At 38.8% G+C, this 15,139-nt stretch overlaps 8 protein-coding genes across 8 annotated transcripts; 2 read left to right on the top strand and 6 right to left on the bottom strand.

Moving 5' to 3' along the window:
- The first annotated feature begins 149 nt into the window (after positions 1-149).
- On the top strand, positions 150-2,383 carry LOC108056370 (uncharacterized). The gene is made up of 2 exons (XM_017140141.3): positions 150-689; positions 1,968-2,383. The coding sequence occupies exons 1-2, from the start codon at positions 641-643 to the stop codon at positions 2,015-2,017; spliced, it is 99 nt and encodes a 32-aa protein (XP_016995630.1). The 5' UTR covers positions 150-640; the 3' UTR covers positions 2,018-2,383.
- Irbp18 (Inverted repeat binding protein 18 kDa) lies at positions 1,141-2,004 on the bottom strand. The gene is made up of 2 exons (XM_017140139.3): positions 1,870-2,004; positions 1,141-1,729 (listed from the first exon to the last, which is right to left on the bottom strand). The coding sequence occupies exons 1-2, from the start codon at positions 1,984-1,986 to the stop codon at positions 1,505-1,507; spliced, it is 342 nt and encodes a 113-aa protein (XP_016995628.1). The 5' UTR covers positions 1,987-2,004; the 3' UTR covers positions 1,141-1,504.
- Positions 2,384-2,489: 106 nt separating the features above from the next.
- APP-BP1 (Nedd8-activating enzyme E1 regulatory subunit APP-BP1) lies at positions 2,490-4,450 on the top strand. The gene is made up of 6 exons (XM_017140134.3): positions 2,490-2,624; positions 2,679-2,843; positions 2,901-3,546; positions 3,611-3,944; positions 4,006-4,254; positions 4,317-4,450. The coding sequence occupies exons 1-6, from the start codon at positions 2,557-2,559 to the stop codon at positions 4,427-4,429; spliced, it is 1,575 nt and encodes a 524-aa protein (XP_016995623.2). The 5' UTR covers positions 2,490-2,556; the 3' UTR covers positions 4,430-4,450.
- A 106-nt stretch (positions 4,451-4,556) lies between these two features.
- On the bottom strand, positions 4,557-5,869 carry LOC108056366 (very long chain fatty acid elongase 4). Its single transcript, XM_017140135.3, has 4 exons — positions 5,678-5,869; positions 5,449-5,611; positions 4,973-5,144; positions 4,557-4,913 (listed from the first exon to the last, which is right to left on the bottom strand). The coding sequence occupies exons 1-4, from the start codon at positions 5,845-5,847 to the stop codon at positions 4,612-4,614; spliced, it is 807 nt and encodes a 268-aa protein (XP_016995624.2). The 5' UTR covers positions 5,848-5,869; the 3' UTR covers positions 4,557-4,611.
- Positions 5,861-7,696, bottom strand: LOC108056368 (very long chain fatty acid elongase 4). Its single transcript, XM_017140138.3, has 4 exons — positions 7,517-7,696; positions 7,293-7,455; positions 6,535-6,706; positions 5,861-6,476 (listed from the first exon to the last, which is right to left on the bottom strand). Exons 1-4 carry the CDS (start codon positions 7,687-7,689, stop codon positions 6,175-6,177), a joined length of 810 nt encoding a protein of 269 aa, XP_016995627.2. The 5' UTR covers positions 7,690-7,696; the 3' UTR covers positions 5,861-6,174.
- Positions 7,697-9,056: 1,360 nt separating this feature from the next.
- On the bottom strand, positions 9,057-10,504 carry LOC108056338 (protein new-glue 3). Its single transcript, XM_017140085.2, has 2 exons — positions 10,457-10,504; positions 9,057-9,437 (listed from the first exon to the last, which is right to left on the bottom strand). Exons 1-2 carry the CDS (start codon positions 10,502-10,504, stop codon positions 9,057-9,059), a joined length of 429 nt encoding a protein of 142 aa, XP_016995574.2.
- A 661-nt stretch (positions 10,505-11,165) lies between these two features.
- Positions 11,166-11,489, bottom strand: LOC123003462 (uncharacterized). Its single transcript, XM_044396036.1, has one exon. It carries the CDS (start codon positions 11,487-11,489, stop codon positions 11,166-11,168), a length of 324 nt encoding a protein of 107 aa, XP_044251971.1.
- A 2,652-nt stretch (positions 11,490-14,141) lies between these two features.
- On the bottom strand, positions 14,142-14,796 carry LOC108056340 (protein new-glue 3-like). Its single transcript, XM_017140087.3, has one exon. It carries the CDS (start codon positions 14,769-14,771, stop codon positions 14,211-14,213), a length of 561 nt encoding a protein of 186 aa, XP_016995576.2. The 5' UTR covers positions 14,772-14,796; the 3' UTR covers positions 14,142-14,210.
- Positions 14,797-15,139: the final 343 nt, after the last annotated feature.

Genomic DNA, 15,139 nt, shown 5'->3' with positions numbered 1-15,139 from the left:
ACTATCCTTTTTAATGTAAAAAGAGTTTTTTCTAATAAAAAGCTTAAAATGTAAACATTTTTAACGATCAGCTGTTCCCTTCCGCCAACTTTACAACACTGGCGAAAAGAGAGAATAGAGCGAGAGAGCAAGCCTTGGCCTTACAGCGAAAGAGAGAGCGAGAGACCAAAACAACCAAAATAAGTTACGTGAAATTATAAATAAAAAATAAGGAAATACACGTTCAGCGGCCGTCTAGACAGATACAACAAAGCAACGCTCCAAAAACTGACAACACATTTCGCTTTTTGCCTCGTGCCATGTGAGCAACTTCAAATTGAAATCAGATCGGAAATCAGTGTGCGGGTGATGTGCTAATTGGCGGAACTCGGCAATTTATTGAACGCGAAAAAAAAAAACGCCACAATACAACTTCTATCTCGACACGAAACCCAAAACCCCAAATTAAACCGCCGTCGAATTATTGTGCATCAAATGAATGTGCGAAAAGTGCAATAAATCAATGTTTTGGGAGAGGCGGAGGAAGCAAAGAGACGGTAGCAACAACAACAAAGAGAGCAAGACTTAACGGGACACCCGAATCTTTTGGGCACTACGAGATTTTCACAATAGTTCTAGTTCTAGTTCTAATAGCTCGAAAATGGACGAGGTCTTCAGCCTGCACATGGAAAAGCTGGACGTTTACGACGGTTAGTATGTGATTTCCCGGAAATTCTACTTAAGAAGTCGTTAAACTTTTTATTTCTGATGAGGAAATATGGGCTACGGTATAGTTCTGAGATTTAAGTGGTTATCTTGGTATTCAATTACTTCTTCAGACCCCAGAGACTATTGGTTATGATAAGAGAATACAAACTTGTGAGAAGTCGGTGCATGCTGGTACTGATAAAAATAATTCTTCTGATAAGTTTATATATTTAACGAATTTTATGTTGAAATCTACATTTTTTATTTTTTTTGTGTAAGCCCTGCTGACATAAATAATTCCAAAAGTAATAAAATACATTATTATCAACACAATTAGTGATCTAAAACCACGATGAGTCATAAATCTAATATTGCGGATATGCATTATGACTATCAATTGTAATTTTAGTTTACTAGAAATAAGAGAAATAAGATACAAATTGTAAAGTAATTTGGGTGGTGCTAAAAGTTACTTTATTTTGTACTGACCAAAAAATAAGGAAAGGCAAACAGTTTTTACCGATATATTATTTCTACTTTATTTTATGTGGTTTTAAAGATTTTAACATGTTTTAGCTTTTAAGTGCTTCAAATTATTTTAAAATATTTAAAAGTCATTTTATTTTTTTACACCTTATCAATTCTATGATAAGGTTGCAATTGTCCGTAACTAGACAATAAATAAAGATTAAAAATGATAATCGAATTCGAGAAGTTACACCGAATTAGTTGAACAGTTAAGGCTAACATGGTATAGAAAGTATATAAAGCTTAAAAGTAGGTGAATATTATAATGTAGATCAGGAGCAGCTCCTCGTTAGTCATTGTCATCGGGATCCGGTCCGGCGAGAATCTCTTGGATGATGCGGTGGCCGTCCTCCGTTTTCTCGCCCTGAATTATCAGGTCTCTCAGCGTGGATATATGCTTTTCGCCCTGCTCGATTTGGACTTTCAGGGCGTCGTTTTGCTTTCTCAAATCGTCGATGCGTTTCTTCCGTTCCTCGGCCGATTTCTTGGTCTTTTCGCGTGTGCGCTGTACAGCCTGAGAATCCGAGAATAAGAATAAATCAATAGAGTGTTCATCTATTTTTGGGGACTTCTGGGGGCCCCGCAGCGCCAGCAACATGTTTCTTAATCTTTATTTAAAGACCTGCTCTCTGTTTACAACCGAAACTTACATACCTCATTGTTTTTCTTTCTTTTTTCTTGGTACGCTGGATCGTCGGACCGCGGACTCATCGGGGAATCGGAATTTTTGCTGGTCGACGCCGCATTTGCAGTTCTCCTCTTGGCCGGCATCCTCTCCGTGATAATTCTGATCTGTATATAGTTTAAATCCGATCGAAACTTAACAAAAATGCTGCAGGAAACGCAGCGACGCAGATGTTGTTTTGTTGTGAAATTACACGAAAACCGAACAGCTGTTTCCAAGCCCCCGCAGTGTTGGAAAGCGCGCTGCTCACACTGCCCAGCAAACAATCAGTTCGCGGTATTATTAAATTAATTGAACAACTAAATTCAAGTTCAACCATAAATAGCCTTGGAATGTTAACTCAAAAACTGTTTTCCTGTTTTCGGTTCGCTCAGACTTTATTTTATTATTTATCAACTGTTTATACAATTTATTTGTAAAGACTGATTTCCTGTACGTAGATGTAGTCTAATGCAATAAAATTAAAAGGAATGTAATACGTAATAGTCAATAAATGTTTTGAATAAGCAAGAGTTAAAAAATTGCCAAAGTGTTATTTTAATACTAACTAAAAAACTGCCTGCGCTTTGCAACACTTTCAATTGGCGAGTAGTGTTGGAAAGCCCTCCAAAGCAACCGGCGTATTTTGCACAAAACAAAAATCTCGTCTCGGCAAAATGTCTTCTCCAGCGCCCAAATCACCGGAACTTTCGGATAAAAGCAAGAAATATGATAGACAAATCAGGTGGGAAATATATAGATTATAGAGGTGGTAATCTAATTGTCAAGTGCTCTGCAGGCTGTGGGGCGAGCATGGACAGACTCTTTTGGAGGCGGCCACCATTTGTTTGGTGAATGTGACGGCCGTGGGCTGTGAAACTACCAAGGGATTGGTGCTACCTGGTATCGGAGGCTTCACTGTGGCCGACGGCAGCACCGTCAAGGAGGAGGACCTGGGCAACAAGTTGGTAGTGACCCTACATAACCCTTAAACACCATAGTAAACCCTTTTCTTTCCCAGTTTCTTCCTGGACTCCAGCTATCTTTGCAAATCCAAAGCTTTCGCCTGCATGCAGCTGCTCCAGGAGCTAAATCCCGATGTAAACGGCGATTATGTGGAGGAGAGTGCCGACTATATATTGGCCAACAGGCCCAACTTCTTCGACAGCTTCGACCTGGTCATCGCCTCCAATCTGAACGAGCAGACATTGCTCCTTTTGGCCGAACGCCTGTGGGCGGTCAATGTGCCACTCATTTACTGCCGATCCCTGGGCATGCTGGGCACCATTCGCCTGCAGCTGCGCGAGCACTGCATCGTGGAGGCGCATCCGGACAACAGGCAGTTCGATCTGCGCCTCGAGCATCCGTTTGACGCTCTGCGGGAGCACCTCGATGGCACCGAGGTGACCAGCAAGGTGCCCTGGCTGCTGGTGCTCCACAAATACCTAAATGTCTGGCAGAAACAACAGGCGGACGGGGCTCAAACGCCGCGAAATTACAAGGAGAAGAATCAGCTGCGAGAGACCATCAGGGAGGAGATGAAGGCGGACGAGGAGAACCACGAGGAGGCCATCAAGGCGGTGAATACAGCTTTTGGAGCAGGGCAGGTTCCCAAGGGCCTGAAAGCCATTTTCGAGGATGATGCCTGTGAACAGCTCAACAAGAAGGTGGAATCTAGTTTCCCTTTCCCTTTCCATACATATATTTTAGAGATTTCCATTGCCTTCACAGAGCAACGTCTTTTGGATCATGGCCAAGGCCCTTAAGCACTTTGTGATACACGAGAACGAGGGCTTTTTGCCCCTGCCCGGCGTTCTGCCCGACATGACGGCCAACACGGACTCGTACATCGCCCTGCAGCACATCTACCGGCAACAGGCGCTGCAGGATGCCGACCAGGTGTACCACAAGTGCCAGGAGTACCTCAAGCAGCTGGCCCTGCCCGCCGACGGCATTGATGAGAGAAGTGTGCGACTGATTTGCCGGGAAGCAGCCGGTTTGGCGGTCATACGGGGCACGCGCATTGCGGAGGAATACGAGAAGAGCAGTCGCCTGCTGTCATTAGGTTAGGATTCGAATATTATTGCAGAAATCCCCTTAAAATACCTTAAAATAATTATTTCCAGTTGAGGACAACGAGCTGCAGGGCAACCTCACGGCCTACAACTTTGCACTGCGTGCCTACGAGCGTTTCCTCAGCGAGTGCGGCAACATTCCCGGCGAGTGCATCGTGGAGCAGGACATTGGACGCCTGAAGAGCATCGCCGCCAAGATGCTGGGCGATTTGGGCATGCATGCCACCATCAGCGACGATGTGCTGCACGAGATTTGTCGATACGGCGGCGCCGAGTTGCATGCAGTGTCGGCTTTTATAGGTAAATGTTTTCCTTATTAGGGGTAATGTGATATCCATCTATTGTTTTGTTTTTCCTTACAGGTGGCTGTGCTGCCCAGGAGGTGATCAAGATCATTACCAAACAATACAAGCCCATCGATAATACTTTTATATACAACGCCATAACCACTGAAAGTGTAACGTTGAAACTATAAACAAATCGTATTTTCATAGAATCTTAACATTTGCTACTTTAACAAACTGAAGTCATTCTTCGTCTTTTAAAAACTAATTAAATTAGTCAGGAAATAAATATAATAAATCACACTGTACATTTTTATTACCATAAAAGTGTAGACGAAGAAAGACATTCTACTGTTAGCAATATTAATTTGATTTACTTTGCTTTCTTGGCAACTGTTGATATCCTGTACTTTTGGACATAGAATCTTCCGAACATAAATAGGAAAGGTACCATATATGCAGCTCCAAGTGGCGTTAGCCAGGATCCGTAGTCACAGCCCCGGAAAGCCATTTGGGAAGCCCACATCAAGACTATGGTAAACTGCAGCAGCTGGAGGCCAGTTAAGTAGCGTTTCCACCAGAGGAACTTCTGGATACGAGGACCCAGGACACTCAGCGCGTAATAGCTGTACATTATGACGTGGACGAAGGAGTTTATCAAAGATGGTACATAAGCTGATTGGAAAAAAGGGATATATTCACAAGGGAGAACCCATGAAAGAACAGGCACTCACTTGAACCCGTCGGCAACCACTTGATGAAGATCCAGCAGAAGGCAAACATGGTGCTGTGGTGATAAACATGAAGGAAGCTCAGTTGGCTCCACTTGTGACGCAGGATGAAGAAAGCCGTGTCGGCGAATTCCAGTATTTTCGAGATGTAGAACCACCAAAAAGCCGCGGCTATCTGTTGGAAAACTAGAGTTCATAACTTTGGCTAACTTGCGGCACCAACTTTTTTTTTTGCTCACAAAAGTAAATCATTTCAAAAATAATAGTAAGTGTATCAGTGAAAAGTGAATACATTAAAAATAACAAAATTAAAATTAAAACAATTACACAAGCCAATCAGAAATTGAACAGATTGATGAAGGAATATGCCACACCAACGCAAACATTAGAACATTACAAAGTGAGAAGAAGGACATTACGAAACGACTAAGAAACATAGAAGACGAAATACTTAATCATCAAACCAATAAGAAACTTACCCGCATTTCATTCGGGCTATGGTTCACCCGACACGGCTGGCAGCTGAAGCTATAGTCGAGGGCCCGCGTCGCCGTGAAGAGTTCCACACAGATATAGGCATTCAGGCAGGCCATGGCTAAGCTGTGGCAGAACAGAGGCAGTCGCAGCTGCAGCGGCTTGTACCTGAGAGTCCGGATGGCCAGTGGGCAATTGTAATAACTGGTTGGATGGATGACTACGAGCTCTCACCTGGCTGTCCATTTGGGTCCGTAGTAGACCATCATTAGATAGAGGCCCAGAAGAGCGGGAACATTCCAGGGCGACTCAACCAGTGGCCAATTTCGCGTCCTCTCATCCGCCAAATCCGCAAACGGATACGAATAGCTTAATATTTTTGTATTATTGCCAAACGATGCCATCGAATATGTGCTCTAAGAATTTCCAGATCCGACTGACTAAGCCGCATTCCCACATTCACCTCTTATATACGAATTTTGACCATGATCGCTCCGCTGATGCGTTGATATTTTTCCCCCAAATTTAATTAGATGTCGCTGGAGCATAAACGTTGGGTAAGGTCTGGGTTTTGCCTTTCCGATTTTCACTTGGCATTTCATGACTGCATCTTAATTGGTGTCTAAAGTCAAGCTTTATTTTCTGTGTCAGGTTTTAATGGAAGTTAATATAACATGTGATAATAAGTTTAGTATTAGCATAATTTTGCAAAATCAAATTACTATCTCGTGTTACTTAGCTTTCTTCTCGACTGTTGCTACTCTGTAATTTTGGACATAGAATTTTCCGAACATAAAGAGGAAAGGCAGCGAGTAGATGGCCATCGATAAGGTTATCCAGGTTCCGTACTCACAGCCCCGGAGAAGCATCTGGGATGCCCAGAGGAAAATGAAGATGAACTGCACAAGCTGAAGACGCGTTAAATAGCGCTTCCACCGCAGGAACTTCTGGACGCGAGGACCTAGGACACTCAGCGCATAATAGCTGTACATAATGATGTGTATAAAGGAGTTGATCATGGCAGGCACATAAGCTGATGGGGAAAAAATAGATATACCAAAAGGGGGAATATATTAAGACTAGGGACTCACTCGAACCCGTGGGCACCCACTTGACCACGACCCAACAGAAGACAAACATGGTGCTGTGGTGGTACACATGCAGGAAGCTCAGTTGCGTCCACTTCTGGCGCAGGATAAAGAAAGCCGTGTCCGCGAATTCCAGTACTTTTGAGATGTAGAACCACCAAAGGGCCGTGGCAATCTGATTTACCATAAAAGCATGTTTTAATTTTTTGGCAACAGGTCTAAAGACATGTTATTTTATAAAATCATTATTATAAAACCTTTGCAGAAGAAATAATTCTTAGATCAACAAATGATTGAAATTATTTTTTAAAGCTTCTAGTTCTAAATAAAAGGTACAACAATTTAGAATTTGGTGAATAATCTAGTCATATTTTTGACTAATGGTTAACTTAAGTTTCTAAGTGTGTTAGTTTTTAATTCTGATCTCTATGATTTGAAGTTTAAGTGGTACAATCAACAACGTTGGTAGCCAAATTGCTCTTAGTTACTGCCACTTAATTTAAATGGATCCGTAACATGCATGGAGCTCAAAAGCCGCAATAGTAATAAAACTTGTCGGTTCAGCTTAGAAATTTTTATTATAAAAGCCACCTTAGTATCTTAATTCATTTTGCAATAATGGACAAATGCATCAAAATGACATTGGCGCATGTCAGCATTTAAATTTTAAATTTAAATTTAAACTATAGCTTTACGCTTTGAAGCACTTTCTTCTCAAGGACTAATTTATAATTTTTTTCTCTCTTTTAGCAGCAACTTACCCGCATTTCTTGAGGGCTATAGTTCACCCGACAGGGCTGACATCCAAGGCTATAGCCGAGGGCTCTTGTTTGGCTGACGAGTTCCAGGCAGATATAGCCATTCAGGAGGATCATGGAAACGCTGTGGAAGAACAGTGGCACTCTCAGCTGCAGCGGCTTGTGCCTGTGGGTCCAGGTTTCGTCTGGTTATTTAAATTGGATGATGAGATAGATGGCCACCTCACCTCGATGTCCACTTGGGACCATAGTAAACCATTAGAAAATAGGCGGCCAGCAGGACGGGAACATTCCAAGGCGACTCCACCAGAGGCCAATCCCGCGTCCGTTCGTCCGCCTTATCCGGAAACGGATAAAAGTAGCTGACAGTCTTTGTGTCATTGCCAAGGGATGCCATCATCTAAGAATTTCCAGATGAGACTGTTAAAACTGGCCTACGGATGTGCGGCTTTATATAAGAATACGAATCGGTTATGTTATTTCCTCCAAAAGTTAATTTAGGTCATAAAACTTCAGAAAAGGTCTAGGCTTTACCTTTTAAATGTTTAATAAACATTTTATGTCGCCATCTTCATTTGCAACCAAAGTCAAAATTTTATTCTGGGTCAGTTTTAAAAGGTATTTGGGCATTTGGAATATTTTTATTATTTCTTTTGCCCGCCTTAAAAATCTGAAAAGTGAAAAATATTTGGAAAAATATAAGAAATGTGTGTTAGCTTTAAAAAGGGTACTACTTTGTTTTTGCTTTTTCATGTTAACCCTTTAACACCAACGATGATTGTAAACAGAATTGAATCTTCTCTATAAAGTTCTGGTAGGTTGAATACTGGTCTTAGCAACTGATGTTAGGAAAATTAAAAAAAAAGTTAATATGTAACAATAGGCAACAATGCGTATGAGTAGTAAACTTAAAAGCCAATGCGTAGATCCTAAAAATAATCTTAAGGTCCTTAAGGATCATTAAAAAACAGAACTATTTTTTGAGCTCGTCGTTTATTTTTTTTAAGGGGTTATATACCTTTTTTGAGCGAAAAAATTGAGGGAACTTTGGATTTTTTTTTTGGTGTGTAGCAATTATTTTATGACGGTGAAGTTATTATTTATTGATAGTACATGTTTTTATCGAAACAACAAGCCTTTGTTCTTGAAAAAATATTAATAATTTACGAAGTTATGGCAATTCTTTCGGAACCCTTTTTTTTTATAGCGGCTTGCGGTGACCACGATGGAAGTCCAGCAGGTCAACTGATATCAAAAAACCAAAAAATTTTAGTTAGTATAGTATTATTTCCAGTTCGTGAACGATTACTTTTAAGAATATTTCCTTTTTTCTGCATACAGTAACAATTTTTCCAAAAAGTTGATTTTTCAAGTTCTAAAAATTTTATTAAAAAATTCTGATCTGCGAAATTAAAATTCGCGCATAAAAACTGAATCGTTCACGAACTCGGCACAATCATTACGAATAATTTAAAAAAAAATTGAAGAAGATCGATCAAATAGTTCTTGCGCAATCGTGGTCACAGCGAAGGCACTTTTGGAAAAACACGACTTTGAGATAATCGCATTCAAAGTTTTACATTGACGTTGCAACTATTGAAGTCGAGCTCGTCAAATCGCTGTTTTCCTATCGAACTATTATTCGGATCTGTATGAAAATTTGGGAAGATGTTCTCTAGGGGATATACTTTAAGATTCAGCAAAAAAAAAAATTTCGTTTTTTTTAAAAAAAAAAGGTATATAACCCCTTAAGAACACTACATGTTTCTAGTAACGTCTGTACCGGCGCTCCCGAACATGGTAACGCCTCACGATACGAACGCCATCTCTGTCGCGGTTCCTGCGGTTCCTTTCTGCTCTTTCGATTCTTCGTTCTCTGCGGAGTCTGCGCCTGCGCTCCTCGCGGAGGCGGTTCTTCTTCTTGGTCTTCTCGGTGGTTGTGGTGGTGGTTGAGGAAGCCGTGGTGGTGGTAGTGGTTGTGGTAGTGGTCGTTGTGGTGGCGGCGGTGGTTGCAGTGGATGTGGTTGCCTGCGTTGACAGGACAACCAGAGTGGCCAGGACCACCAGGGATAGCAAAAGAATAGGACGCATTCCGACTTCTCTTTTGACTGGGCTCGAGATTCTGATTCCACCAGCCACTGGACCGAGCTATTTATAGTAAGGGCATCTAAAGTTATACCAGATCTAGCTTGTTTGCAGAACAAATATCTGACGTGCTTTGAAATTCCCAACTCTGCAAAATTGCGAATTTAAAGCTGCAGTTCTTCTGGTAGTGGTAGCATTATTTATATTGTTTTGAAAAATATAAAAGAAAGACAGTAAATATATTTCATATCTTTCTATGGGTAAAGAACACAACAAAAAATTCTTTCAATAACCTGCGATTTTTCGTGAACATTTTTTTAAAAAGCAATTTATTTATAAATATATAATAAATGAACTATAGTTAATTTTTTGAGGTTCCCACTCGAGTGAAAACCTTTCACTGAAATAAATTGTTATTCAAAAAGTATGCAACAAAAAGTTCAAAACTCATTGGGTTATGCCATAAACTTTTTCCACTTAAAGTATTCTAATTATAGCTCTGTTGCCAAATTTAAAGCAAGTTAATGGTTAAGACTAAATAAATAGTAAAAAATCTGTTTAATTTGTTAAAGCGTGTAAATATTTGCTAAATGAGTGGAGGGTTCCATGTCTACTGGTGTCTTATTTAACAAAAGAGTTCGTGTAAATATCTAACTTTTCAAAAATATAAAAACAATATAAAAAATATAGAAACAATAAAATAATTATTAATATTTTAAAAAGAGTATGGTCTTAGAAATGGTCTATAAAAGAGGCGAAATACGTGTCGTATGAGCATTATCTAAAAATATTTCAAAGCCATTGCGCAAATATTAAAAATTTAAAAATATTACTTTTTTCGTCGGTAATAATGTCTTTACATTTGTTACTTATACAAGTATAAAAAGTTTTTATAATCTTAATTCAAAATGTAACACCAAGTATCGTAGTTGGTGACATAACAAATCTGGATCACAAAACTTGCAATTGCCGCATCTGTTTAAAAATTGTAAGGATCGGTAGGTCGTTAGCGGAATGGTTAAAAATTTTAAAAAACTTACTATACACAAAAAAAGTCCAGAGAAATCCTATCCACCATTTACCCGAACTACACCATTGCGTACCCAAAAAGTCGTACCAATCGATAGCATTGTTGACATTGAGCAAAAGATACAATGCAATGACGTGGGATGCAATTAACCAAGCGAAGGAGATAAATTTCAAAGGTGTTAAGAACCGCTGCAATGATACGAATGACTTGTAAGTATTTTTTTTAATATTTTAATAGTTACATCTTTACACCAGACCAGAACTAATATTAAAATGTGAAAAATCGGCCACAGAAGAATAATCACAATTGAGGTAAAGTAAACGTAAAACGGACGTCCTTCAGCTGATGGAAATATAACAAATATTAATTTAATTTAATATAGTAATAATAATATCCCTCAATTACCTTGTGGTGAACCAAAAAATAAAAGTGAACTCACTATATATGCTCCATAAAAGATCATCAATAAGAAACGTAACATTTTTTTTTTTTATTTTGAGGAAACTTTGAAATATTTAATAAAGAAAATTAATTCGAAAATTTCTATATTTTATTGCTTTGATAGACAGTAAAATCAATATTCCTATGGTTGAACGAATCTGCAAGACCGGATTTATGAATACTTAGAAAAGGAAGAGCTTGATTTAAAATCGAGGAGCGCAAATTAAGATAATGTATAGATTTCTTAATATCCAAAATGGTGGGTAAAGGAATCATATTTTCATTTTTGGTGTTGAACATATTATAAACCATTTTTTGGTTTAACCACGACGGCGTCTTCTACCGGCTGCGCGCTCCCGGATGATTCTCCTGATGATGCGGTGTCTTCGGCGATGGACCCTCTTGTGGGTCTCTGGGGCTTTGGTTGTGGTTGTTGTGGTTGTTGTTGTGGTGGTCGAGGAAGAAACTTCCGAGCTTTCGCCGCTGGAGCTGTCAGACTCATCGGAACCCGAAGATGTGTCGGTAGAGTTGGAAGAGTCGGAAGAATCGGAAGTGTCGGAAGAATCGGAAGAATCGGCAGAGGCGTGAACGGAGGTCAGGCAGATGGCCACCATGACCAAAGAAAGGACGAGCAGGAGCCTCATGTTGTAAGTGATTCGAGTTCAGGTACTTGAAGAGAAGTGTGGAGATTAATTCGGTTACCCCACCATTTATAGCCCTTCTACACGCTGGTTGACTACGTCAAGGGAGTGGAAAATTTTCAGATTTTAATCCGATATTAAAAATAACATTCGCAGCCACCATATTTTCCTATTCCACCATTGGCGTTCCTAATTTTTCGGCTACGTTTGCCCTGTTCATTGTTGGCTTGTTTAATTAGAAATTTTGTGTTCTTTTCTATCCAGATATTGACTTGAATTCTTTTGTTAAATACTACCAGTAGTCTGAATGTTAGCTTAGCACTCAGTTATGCAAATATGTACACGCTTCAACAAATTTATCAAAAGTTTTGGGTGTTTACTTAGTCTTCTGGTTAGGCTTACTTCATATAGTTACTTGAATAAAGCTATAATTAGAATAATTAAAATAGGAATATATAAATGAAATAAAGTATATAAAATGTATTTATAAATATACACTCAAAATAAAATTAACCCTAAAGTCAAGGAAATCGCCCTACTTTTGTCTTCAAGACAAGCTCGCCCTAAATTTTAGGGTCACATTTTTCTATATTTTTGATTTTTTTGACGTCATATTTCTAAATTTTAGGGTAATTTTACTAAATTTAAGGGCAAAAATTTCTAAAAAGTAGGAAATTTTCCAAAAAAATAGAAATTAAAAACAAAACAAAAAAACATGTTCAATCATGATTTTTTTTGAATATACGTTTATATTATGTACTCCTCCCTATATACATATGCAGGCGTTGTGAGTCTTGTATATTGTGAATGTTAAAGGTTATGTATTTATTATTATGTATTTGCGCTTGGATTTCTTATCTAACCAAAGCCAAATGTTGTTGTAAATGTGGACTACGGGACTGCGAAAGATTGGGAATGTAGAAATTATGATTAGTTAATATTAGTTAATATCTTCATGAAAAAAACTTACATTTTTACTTGTCCGTCGGTGAGAATCGAACCCGGGTCTCCCGCGCGAGGAGCGAACGGCCTACATACTGGGCCATTGTAGCACTTAAATTTGCTGTGGCAAACCGAGCATTGTATGTAAAGAGTCAAGCGGAGAATACATTTGAATACTAATTGCATAATTTTGACCATTCGCGTTTTACTTATTTACATACATATATACTTATGTATATATTTATGCTATCGCAATTTATATTATGTGTAGTATATAGTAAATAGCTAAATATAAACCAAATTATTTTCGGTTTACCGCTTGCCATCAATAAAAAAAGGAATAAAAAAAAGAGTAAAAAAACAAATTAAAAAAAAAAAACTTAAAAAAAAAACTTAAAAAAAAAGGTAAAAAATAGTTTGCTCTGGGACTCGAACCAGGGTCGATTCGATTTCTAACCAAGCGCTTTAACTGTCTGCGCTACGAGTACAGCCGCCCGGCAGCTGACAAGTTCTGGCATTGAACATTTTGGTGTGCCAGAGCATGTGAAAAAAACTATTTCTATTTTTTAGAAAAACTTTCTACTTTTTAGAAAATATTTCTATTATTTAGGGTTAGCTTAATTTTAGGGTTAGGGCACTCATTTTTAGAAAAAGTGTTGCCAAAATATTTTATTATTTTCGTTTGCCTTTCTATTTTTTAGAAAATTATTTCTAATTTTAAGGGCATTTTTTCTAGATTTTAGGGTGATTTTAGTTCATGGTAACCAGTTTCTACATTTAAGAAATACTTCCTGGATTTAAGGAAAACTTTCTTGACTTAAGAAAAATTTCCTTAGATTTTGAAATAACTTTCTTGTATTTAGAAAAAAGAAATTTTAATGGTGATTTTCTAAAATTTAGGGTTAAATTTATTTTGAGTGTAATAATTTCCCTTCTGAATGTTTTGATGTAAAAGTTTTTTAAAAGATACACTCTTTGTCTTTCAAACCCCATACTTAGAATAATTTTAGGATTTTTTTTAATGGAGAAACCAGTTCAAGAAATCATAGTCAAAAAACATAAATGCAAACGGCTGCGGTCAATATAGTAGTAGTGTTGCCGCCCTGTGTTTTTAAAAGCGAAAGTTTGTGGCGGAATTATTCAACTGTAGACAGAATCCTTTACTAGTGCCTATGGTGTTGTTAACCCACTAATCTATGAAAATTATATAAGTTCGATTTGAAACCTTATTATAAAGCTAAATCTAAAGTGTAATGACTCATTACTAATGAGGAACAATGTTAAGCCAACAATACAAATTCTAGCATTCATAATTAACATCCCGTCCTCACTTATGCCTTAGTCTTCAAGAAACCAGACGAGTGTGGCATCCATAAGCCCCTATTCTAGAACCCAAAACATTGGCCAGAATTTTAAATCAAATCAACCCTTCAAATAATCGTGATCCGGAACCATTTAGTGAATCCAAAACAATAAAGAATTTTTTTTTTATTTTGTGGGTATCCTTGTTTGGTGTAAGGGATATCTTTAAAAGATTATACACATTTTGGATTCCTTCTAATATTTGATTGGGAAAATAGTTAGCTTTGACTCTCTTTAGATTATTTGACAATGAAGTTTACTATCTCTGACATATGCCCATCTTATCTTTTTTGGATCTGCAAAATGGAACCCTTTTGAGAACACTCGGACCTAATCAAAGAAGTAAACCAATTTGTATGTTTGCAAATACAGTTTCTGACTTTATTTTTCATTGAGAATCGTACATGATGGACAGGATCTTTAGAAGCGGGCAAAACGGCCACCAACTCGGCGCTCACGCACACGGATGCGCCTCACGACGCGACCGCCATCGTCACCGCCGTCATCGCGTTCCCTGCGACGCCTTTCTCCCCGACCACCTCCACCTCCCCGGATGATGATGATCCTCCTCCTGCGGTGCCTGCGGCGATGCCTCTTCTTCGTCTTCTCGGTGGTGGTGGTCGCAGCAGTGGTGGTGGTGGTAGTGGTGGTCGTGGTGGTTGCGCTGTCGGATGTCGAGGAGGAGCTGCTTGATGGGGAGGTGGAGCTGCTCGACGGGGAGGTGGAGCTGCTTGATGGGGAGGTGGAGCTGCTCGACGGGGAGGTGGAACTGCTCGATGGGGAGGTGGAGCTAGAGGCGGGCGTAGATGCCTGCGATGACAGGACAACTAAGGTGGCCAGGACTGCCAAAGATAGCGCAAGAACTGATCGCATGTTGACTTCTCTTTCAGCTGGGCTTGGGATTCTGATTCTACCATCCAATAAACCGACGTATTTATAGTTGGGACATCTGAAGCTAACGCCACTTCCAGACCTTCTCATATTTGCAGACAAATGTGTAACCTACTTTGGGTTTTTCCACCTCTGGATAGTCTTTGAGACTATGCTCTCATTGTTCCGTTATTGTGACTATTGTGTTAACACAACAGGAATATCATGTTATCTATTTTGATCTTCTAGAAGTGGAAAAGTTTATTTTATTTTAACTTTGAAATTTAATTTAAAACAAAACTGCTTACAACTTCAATTTACATTATTTTTGAATGCATATTTCGAAAATTATTGCAAATTCTGTGCCTATAAGGGCAATATTTCAATTAGTGAAATATCGAGTATAATAATAACTTATTACTTATACTTATAATTATAATTACAAATTAAAAAACGACGAACAGAGTATACAATTTATA

This window comes from Drosophila takahashii, chromosome 3L, assembly GCF_030179915.1.
Source record: "Drosophila takahashii strain IR98-3 E-12201 chromosome 3L, DtakHiC1v2, whole genome shotgun sequence".
Classification (NCBI taxonomy): domain Eukaryota; kingdom Metazoa; phylum Arthropoda; class Insecta; order Diptera; family Drosophilidae; genus Drosophila; species Drosophila takahashii.
The sequence above is the reverse complement of the archived record's forward strand: the minus strand, read 5'-3'. Positions and strand labels throughout refer to the sequence as shown.